Source organism: Mobula birostris, chromosome 25 (assembly GCF_030028105.1).
Source record: "Mobula birostris isolate sMobBir1 chromosome 25, sMobBir1.hap1, whole genome shotgun sequence".
Lineage (NCBI taxonomy): Eukaryota > Metazoa > Chordata > Chondrichthyes > Myliobatiformes > Myliobatidae > Mobula > Mobula birostris.
The window spans coordinates 1269968-1279743 of NC_092394.1; the positions used below are offsets into that span (position 1 = coordinate 1269968).

Below are 9776 nucleotides of genomic sequence, written 5' to 3' on the forward strand. Positions count from 1 at the left end.
CCCAGCTCCTATATTCAATGTCCTGACTGGTGAAGGTCCAGCGTGCTAAACATCCTTTTTATCACCCTGCCTACTTGTGATGCCACTTTCAATGAAGCATGCACTTGTACTCCAAGGTCTCTCTGTCCCATTAAACTCCCTCGTGCCCAACCATTCACAGGATAACTCCTTCAATGGTTTGTCTTACCAAAATGCATCTCCTCACACGTATCTGTATTGAAATCCATTTGCCACTTCCCTAACTGATCAAGAACCCATTGTAATCTGTGACAACTTTCTTCACCACTCAGACACAGTCTCCTCCCCATTTCCTATTCCCACTCCCTATTCCCCATCTCTATTCGCAGACCCCATCCTTTATTCCCAGTCCCAAGCCATCCCTGACTTAATCTGAGCTCTGTTCTAAGTTATTCTGTCATCACCCATGTTCAATATAAGGTCTGGTGCTGCCCTCTGCCCTCTGACCTGGACTCCTGGCCTTGGTCGTAATGGATGTCGCTGTCATTTGCAGATTCTTTGTCCGAGCTTTGCTCCTGGGGGTGACCTCAGCAAAGCTTCGACTCTTTACCTGTGGAAGGGATTGAGTTTAGTGATGATCTGGGCCACATCAGCACAGCCAAACCATCCCAGTTCTTGCAACAACAGGTTATTTAGCCCCTTGCACCTCTTCCTTCTCGGTTTGGTCAGGATTGTCCCACTGCTCCTGCCTCAGCATCAACCCAAACTCTCACCCTAGTGTCACACCCACTGAAGGGTCAAACCTTGACCCCAGTGTTACCTCCAGTGGAGGGGTCAGTCCTTGACCTCAGTGCCATCCCCACTGGAGGGGTCAGTGCCACACTGGTGGAGTCTGCCATCGAGGAGCAGCCCTCCTGTTCCAAATCTCTCATAAAAGGAGAGGTCCTCCCCACCCAGCTCTCTCACCAATCCCTCCACACCTTGAGGAAATCCAGTTCGCCCCTGTAACCAGTGCTGTCCAAGAGGTGGAGGTGGGCGACCTTCCCTCATCTCGTTGAGGGTTGATGTTTCCTCCTACCTCATTGTGCTGTGTGGGTCTGCGGAGTGAGGGTCCGGCTTGGGGTGGCTGCGATACTGAGGTAGGAGCCTGGCTTCCCCGCACGCCTGCTTTTGCTATCACTCCAACAGTTTTCTTCATGGCTGGCATCTCACCCCCTCTCTGTGTGAAGAGCCTGCGGAGGAGGCAGAGACACTTTGCACTGGGGCATTACAGAACACGTTACCCAGTTCCCAAGTACTTGCCCACTGACACTTCAGCCTCAAACCCTAAGAGAAAGCCACATAATTGTACACTGCCTCAGCAAAACACTTTACAAATTCTGTCCCAATGAACGCCACTATTTCCAGCAATACGCACACAAAATCCTGGAGGAACTCAACAGGTCAGGCAGCATCGATGGAGAGAAATTAACAGTTGACATTTCAGTCCGAGACCCTTCATCGGGATTCTGTAAAACTATGAGAGGTGTGAATAGGCTAGATAGTTAGAGTCTTTTCTCCAGGGTGTAAATGTCAAATAGTAAAGACAGAAGTTTAAGGTGAGAGGGAGAACGTTTAAATAAAATGCAGGTTTTGTTTTACATGGGGAACAGTGGGTCCCTGCAACATACTTGTCAGGGATGGTAGCAGAAGCAGATTCGACAGGAATGTTTAAAAGCCATTTAAACAGATATGAAATGTGGAATATTAATCACATGCAGATGGGATTTATTTTTATAAATTCAGTAAGGATGACAAAGTTTATGGGAAGAAGGCAGGAGAATGAGGGGAAAATATAGCAGTCCATGAGAGCACAGGACCTCATGGAAAAGTGAGCAGCCGGAAGTCATGGTACTTATTGGTACCAACAACATAGGTAGGAAAAGGGGTGAGGCCCTGAACAGAGAATATGGTAGATCAGTCATGATGAAAAGGCACAGTGAACACAATGGGCCCAGTGGCCAGCTTCTGCCCTATGTCTAACAGTCTTATTTTGGTATCACTGTTGGCACAGATGGACAAAATGGCCTGTTCCTGGCTGAACTGGCCCACACTTCCAACGTAACACACACAAAACGCTGGTGGAACTCAGCAGGTCAGGTAGTGTCTGCAGAAATGAAGAAACAGCAACATTCTGGCCGAAATCAGGAACTTAACAGCTCCCAGTCCCATTAATTTCTCCAGTACCTTTGTTTTAATTAGAATTCATGTTCTTTGATTAGCCCCTTGGTTGGGCAGCATTTCTGGGAAGTTACTTGTGGTTTACTGTGTGAAGACAAAGTGAAAGCATTTCAAACACGAGAAAATCTGCAAAGGCTGGAAATCCAAAACAACACCCACAGCATGCTGGAGGAACTCAGCAGGTCAGGCAGCATCGATGGAAAAGAACAAAGTCGACTTTTCAGTCCGAGGCCCCAAAACGTCGACTGTTTACTCTTTTCCATAGGTGCTGCCTGGCCTGCTCAGTTCCTCCAGCATTTTGTGTGTGTTGTGTGAAAGTATTTGTTTAATTGCTCTGCACTTCCTGTGTTCCCCATTTTAAGTTCTCCTGTTTGTGACCAGAAGGAACTCACATTTGTCTCCACTGATTTTACACATTTGGGGAGGGTTTTTCTGAGGGAAGCATATTGTATAAAGGAGTGGGGAAGGGACAGCGCTCCCTACATCTGTCCGCTCACGATGCCCTACTCATAAGACTTTAACACCATAAGACATAGGAACAGAGTGAGGCCATTCAGCCCATCGAGTCTGCTCTGCTATTCCATCATGGCTGAGTTATTATCCCTCTCAACCCCATTCTCCTGCCTTCTCCCCGTAACTATTGACGCTCTGTCTAATCAATCATCCATCAACCTTCGTTTTAAATATACCCAATGATTTGGCCACCACAGCTGTCTGTAGCAATGAGTTCCACAGATTCACCACCCTCTGGCTAAAGAAATCCCTCCTCACCTCTGTGCTAAATGGAAGGTCCCTCTATTCTGAGTCTGTACCTTCTACTCTTAGACTGCCCCAGTATAGGAAACGTCCTCTCCACATCCACTCTATCTAGTTCTTTCAATATTCAAAAGATCCCCCTCATTCTGCACTCCGACACCCATCACACCCCCGTGACAGCCTGGCCAGGACCCCTCCCTGCTCCCCCCTCCAACATCAGCAAATCTGCACAGACACTGGCAGAGGGGAGACAGGTCTTGCTACAGCAGGACAGTCCCTGGCAGAGGGGAGACAGGTCTTGCCACCGAGTGGTGGGACAGTCCCAGACAGAGAAAACCCTCTCACCAGCAGTGAACTAGACAGTCCCAGACAGAGAAAGTCCTCTCACCAGCGGTGAACTAGACAGTCCCAGACAGAGAAAGCCCTCTCACCAGTGGTGAACTAGACAGTCCCAGACAGAGAAAACCCCCTCACCAGCGGTGAACTAGACAGTCCCAGATGGAGAAAACCCTCTCACCAGTGGTGAACTAGACAGTCCCAGACAGAGAAAACCCCCTCACCAGCGGTGAACTAGACAGTCCCAGACGGAGAAAACCCTCTCCCCAGCGGTGAACTAGGGTATGTGCTGAGGGAGATTAGCCCAACTGGCAATTCAGGAAGTCATGGCTGACCCTCAGAGGGTGTGGAGAGAAGAGTTGGAGGGGTAGAGGATAGATTGTGGGACAAAGGGGACTTGGGGCAGCAGAAATTGGAGTGGAAGAGCAGGGGTTAGCAAGGGGGGATGTTACGGGAAAGGCTACAAGGAGGAAACAATCAAATTTCAGAGGAGGGTTAGGTGGGGAGGGGAGGTGTCCATGAATATCCTGTTTACTTCTGCCTTTTCTTGTCAACATTTAGCTTATTATGATAGCTGGTCTGCAGTTTCTGCAGTTTCTCCAGACAGCCAAGGTTTATAAACAGGCTGCAGCTCCAAATACCCAGAACACAGCCCCCAGAGCTTGGTCACACCCTGGTCAGCGTTCCATCTGACACATCACAGACTCTCCAACAGGTCGTGCAATGTAGCCTAAACCCAGTCACAGACCTGTCCCAGACACTCACCCACAGACCTCTCCCAGTCACAGACCTGTCCCAGACACTCACCCACAGACCTCACCCAGTCACAGACCTGTCCCAGACACTCACCCACAGACCTCGCCCAGTCACAGACCTGTCCCAGACACTCACCCACAGACCTCTCCCAGTCACAGATCTGTCCCACTCACCCACAGACCTGTCCCAGACACTCACCCACAGACCTCACCCAGTCACAGACCTATCCCAGACACTCACCCACAGACCTGTCCCAGACACTCACCCAGTCACAGACCTCTCCCAGACACTCACCCACAAACCTCACCCACTCACCCACAGACCTGTCCCAGACACTCACCCACAGACCTCACCCAGTCACAGACCTGTCCCAGACACTCACCCACAGACCTGTCCCAGACACTCACCCACAGACCTCACCCAGACACTCACCCACAGACCTCACCCAGTCACAGACCTGTCCCAGACACTCACCCACAGACCTGTCCCAGACACTCACCCACAGACCTCACCCAGTCACAGACCTATCCCAGACACTCACCCACAGACCTGTCCCAGACACTCACCCAGTCACAGACCTCTCCCAGACACTCACCCACAAACCTCACCCATTCACCCACAGACCTGTCCCAGACACTCACCCACAGACCTCACCCAGTCACAGACCTGTCCCAGACACTCACCCACAGACCTCACCCAGACACTCACCCACAGACCTCACCCAGTCACAGACCTGTCCCAGACACTCACCCACAGACCTGTCCCAGACACTCACCCACAAACCTCACCCAGACACTCACCCACAGACCTGTCCCAGACACTCACCCAGTCACAGACCTCTCCCAGACACTCACCCACAGACCTCACCCAGTCACAGACCTGTCCCAGACACTCACCCAGTCACAGACCTCTCCCAGACACTCACCCACAGACCTCACCCACTCACCCACAGACCTGTCCCAGACACTCACCCAGTCACAGACCTCACCCACTCACCCACAGACCTCTCCCAGACACTCACCCACAGACCTCACCCACTCACCCACAGACCTGTCCCAGACACTCACCCAGTCACAGACCTCTCCCAGACACTCACCCAGAGACCTCACCCAGACACTCACCCACAGACCTCACCCATTCACCCACAGACCTGTCCCAGATACTCACCCAGTCACAGACCTCTCCCAGACACTCACCCATAGACCTCTCCCGGACACTTACCCACACACCTGTCCCAGACACTCACCCACAGACATAGACACACACACACACACACACACACACACACACACACACACACAGCCTCAAGATTCAGGGGAGTAGATTTAGGACGGAGATGAGGAGGAACTGCTTTTCTCAGGGAGTGATGAATCTGTGGAATTCTCTGCCCAATGAAGCAATGGAGGCTACCTCAGTAAATATATTTAAGACAAGGTTGGACAGATTTCTGCGTGGTCGGGGAATTGAGGGTTATGGGGGAAAGGCAGGTAGGTGGAGATGAGTCCATGGCCAGATCAGCCATGATCTTATTGAATGGTGGAGCAGGCTCGACAGGCCAGATGGCCACTCCTGCTCCTATTTCTTATAAGCTCAGAGAGACGGACACACACACTCACACACACACACACGCAGATCGATGCACGCAGATGACACACAATTACACACACAGATAGACAGACTCTCAGAGAGATACACACACACACTCTCACTCACAGATAGACACACAAATACGCACAAACACACACACACACACACACACACACACAGATCGATGCATGCAGATAGACACACAATTACACGCACAGATAAAGAGACTCTCAGAGAGATAAACACACACATAGATAGATACACACACACACACCCCCACACACACACATTCAGACACACAGATAGACACACAAACAGACACGGATAGACCCACAGTCACAGACATACAGACAAGCACACACTCACACACACACACACACTCACAGATCGATGCTTGCAGGTCCACAATCAATCACACACACTCACACTCTGACACAGAACCTTGTCACAAACTCTGAACCCAAACTCCACACCACGACATTGACACTAAACCTCAAATCTTAATCATGATCCCATATTCTGACCCTGACCTAAGCCAGTGCCTTTTCCGGTTCCCAACTCCCCACCCCAGCAAAGGTTGGTCTTGCTCTCATGGGGGAGAGTGGACATGGCCATCCTGGTGCAGCATTATAACACGAGCTGTCTCACTCCCCCAGCTCCTGAGACTGCACACCCCGGCCATAAGAATAGATTCCATGTGGAATAGCTGACACATACCTGGAGATTATGACTTGTATGAATGTCCCCACACATTGACACACACTCACATTCAGACAGGCACACGCGCAGATACACACACACAGACTCAACTGAGAAACACTACACTCACCTCTGATGATCCGGAATGTAAGAAACAAGCTGAGGGCTGTAATGGGTCCAACCCTCACAAGGCACTTTGAATTCAGAGTGTGTTCATTTTCCCACAAGAGGAAACCCACAGAGTTAGACAAGGCAGAGAACAGCTGCTCCCAGAGCGGAAGGAAGCTACCCCAATGTTAGGCAGACTCTATTCTGGGCAAGTGATCCTCAGCGGGGAAGCAGAGGCACCCGTCCGCATGTGATCCTAGTCACTCTGTGTAAGGGCCAGTGAGTGCAGTGATGCAGAGATTAGATTCCCACAGCTTCCTGCTCCACATCCCAGCCCAGAAGATATCAGTGCTTTAATTGTAACTAATTGTTAGGAATGAAGTCAAGATGCTCGGCAGATACAGAGATTGAGGTAAGAATGAGGAAGTGGTGGAACAATATTAGTCAGCACACACTGCTCACTGCTGTACCGAAGCAAAACAGCCTCTGCTTATCCTGCTCGCAGACTGAAGATCTACAAGCCTCAGAGCCCCCGTGTCCTCTCCATCCCAACATCACTAACAGGACCGAGGCAATTCGGCCCCTCCTCCCTGCTCCTTCACCCATTGAGGTAACGGCCAATCTCATCATAGAAAAATTCAAGGAAACCAGGCAGCCAGTGTGGGTTTGTAAATGGCAAGGTCATGTTTGACCAACTGTTTTGGAATGAATACTATGAGCTGTGAAGAAAGCGGAACCAGGTGGTGCTCAGGTTCCCGAAGGCATTTGATAAGCTGCCACATCAGCGGTTATTCTGGAAAAGCTGTGAGAGGTGAGGAGAGTCACAGGGTAGGGTGATGGAAGCTCAGCTCTTTACATCTCACTTAAGGGCGTAAGGACCCAGGGATGGGCAGGGAAGGAAGTTACGTTCATAACACAAGATCTAGTGATGAGCTGTGACTCCTTCTGTCTTATTGTAGGGAAACGTCTTGTGATCTAGTTATACATGAAAGAGAAAGCTATTTCATAGATGTTGAGGGACGGCAGAACTCAGACAGCAGACTGAAAGGTTGGTATACATGAAGGGGCAGTAAGCTAAAAGAATATTACTGTCGATTGTGAGAGCTAAAGACTAGTGGAGAGGTTATGCTTCAGTGGTTGGGGCACTGGTGTGGCCACTTTTGGAGAAGAGTTCATAATACTCCTTATGCAAGAACATAAAACATTAGAACACAGTACAGGCCCTTCAGCCAACAATGTTATGCTGACCCCTTAACCTACTCTAAGGTAAATCTAACCCTTTCCTCCCACATAGCCCTCCATTTTTCTATCATCCATGTGCCTATCTAAGAGTCTTTTAAATGTCCCTAATCTACCTGCCTCTACCACCACCCCTGGCAACATGTTCTATACACCCACCATTGTCTGTGTAAAAATCCTACCTCCAACACCTCCCTCTGTACTTAGCTCCAACACCAAAATGATGTCCCCTGGCATTAGACATTTCTGTCCTGGGGGGAAAAAATCTCTGGCAGTCCACTCGATCTACGCCTCTTATCATCTTGTACACCTCTAACAAGTTGCCTCTTATTCTCCTCTCCAAAGAGAAAAACCCTGGCTCGCTCAACCTGTCCTCATAAACCACCCTCTCTAATCCAGGCAGCATCCTGGTGAATCTCCTCTGCACCCTCTCTAATCCAGGCAGCATCCTGGTGAATCTCCTCTGCACCCTCTCCAATCAGGCAGCATCCTGGTAGATCTCCTCTGCACCCTCTCTAATCCAGGCAGCATCCTGGTAAATCTCCTCTGCACCCTCTCTAATCCAGGCAGCATCCTGGAAAATCTCCTCTGCACCCTCTCTGAAGCTTTGGCAATCTTCCCATAACGAGGTGACCAGAACTGAACAGGATTTTCCACGTGTGTGATCTGTAGACAAAGTAAGCTATTCACTATGTTAGGAACCCACAGGTTTCGTTTACTGTGGACTGTCACTTTAAGCGCCTGAGTGAGGTGGGACTATGACGTTAGTCACAGGCTGCTGCGAACTTAAACTCATATACAGAGAGCGACCTTCAGTCAAAAGAGAGCGAGAGAGAAAGACTGGGGAAGCCGGTAGCTTCAGCTTGTCACAGCTGGGGCTTAGAACCCTCTTTTGCCCAAGAGATTGGGTTAAACGTCGGCACACGTTGCACAACGAATGTGGGACTGTCACTTCGTATAATCCATAGGAGTGGATTTTTTTTGGGATAGTTTGTGGACCACTTCTGTGTTAACCCTTGCCTGGGTATGTTGTGTGGTAACCACTAGAAGACGACATTCCCGTGAAAGGTCACTTTCGGTGGTAATTCCTATGTGCATTTGAACAACACGTCAGACAAGATCTACGGTGACTGTTATCTCGTTTTACCAGCGTGGAACCTGTGGAATATTTTGTACTTACCTTTTCTCTATGTTTCACCTTGGATTACAAATGTCTCTCTCCCATCATTTATTTCGTGATTGACTGAACTTTCCTGCTTTACCATCTCAACACTCTAAGCCTTGTTTCCCCAAGCTCACTGTTAACTCTTGTTTATCTTGGCTAAGTTACTGTATCATAAGTAGTTACTAATAAAGACAGTGGTTTTAACATCAAAACCAGACTCTATGTGTAATCTGTTGCTGCTGGTTCATTTCTAAAATGTTACATTTCGTAACAACTATAGCTTGGAACACGTGACAACAATTAACCAATTAGATTCCTCATCCCTGACAACTCACCGAATACTGTACACAGTAACAGTTTACTTTGTTGAATTACTCTTACTTAATACATACCCCTGCTCCCCTCCTTTTCAGCTTTCCAGATCTCTGCAGCCAGTCATACAGTGATACAGTCCTGAAAGATGACCCACAGCCCACTGAGGCCCTGATGAACATCAACCACCCATTCTACTACCCACCTACGCACTGCAGACAAATGATAGCTGCCAATGAAACGACCACAACATATCATGGGAATATGTGAGGAACTGAGAGCACCAGGAGAACCAGACGTCTGTGTGGAGTCTGTCACAGGGAGAATGTACAAACCCCACACAGCTGGCGCCCAAGTTCAAGAGTGAAACAGCGAGGCAGCAGCACGACCATCTGCCAAGACTTGAACCTTCTCCTTTGATTCTCAAATGGGAGTCAGTGCACTTCCATCTTCACCCTCAAGCCCACTCCCCCACCGACACCAATCTGTCCCAGGAGACCCCAGCCATAGGCACCAAAGGGTCCCGAAGCTCGGGCATCAGAGTACAGTCCCTTCCTCACTGATCCCCCCACAGTGAGACTCCCCCTCACAAACACTCCCCCACAGTGAGACTCCCCCTCACCAACACTCCCCGACAGTG

The 9776-nt window shown here is 49.6% G+C and overlaps 1 protein-coding gene across 3 annotated transcripts in view; it reads right to left on the reverse strand.

The window, feature by feature from the left end:
* Nucleotides 1-9250, reverse strand: part of LOC140187711 (uncharacterized) — a 55264-nt gene extending 46014 nt beyond the window's left edge. Inside the window, exons 1-4 of one of the 3 annotated variants that reach the window (XM_072243277.1) lie at nucleotides 6331-6346; nucleotides 2185-2262; nucleotides 1037-1190; nucleotides 466-568 (exon numbers count right to left, since the gene is read on the reverse strand). In XM_072243277.1, the coding sequence (XP_072099378.1) occupies nucleotides 466-568; nucleotides 1037-1165 (232 nt within the window). In that variant the 5' untranslated portion in view covers nucleotides 1166-1190; nucleotides 2185-2262; nucleotides 6331-6346. Of the gene's footprint in view, nucleotides 1-465; nucleotides 569-1036; nucleotides 1191-2184; nucleotides 2263-6330; nucleotides 6347-6442; nucleotides 6598-9216 lie in introns of those variants that run through there. The other 2 variants (XM_072243278.1, XM_072243276.1) reach the window with 2 other exon arrangements.
* Nucleotides 9251-9776: the final 526 nt, after the last annotated feature.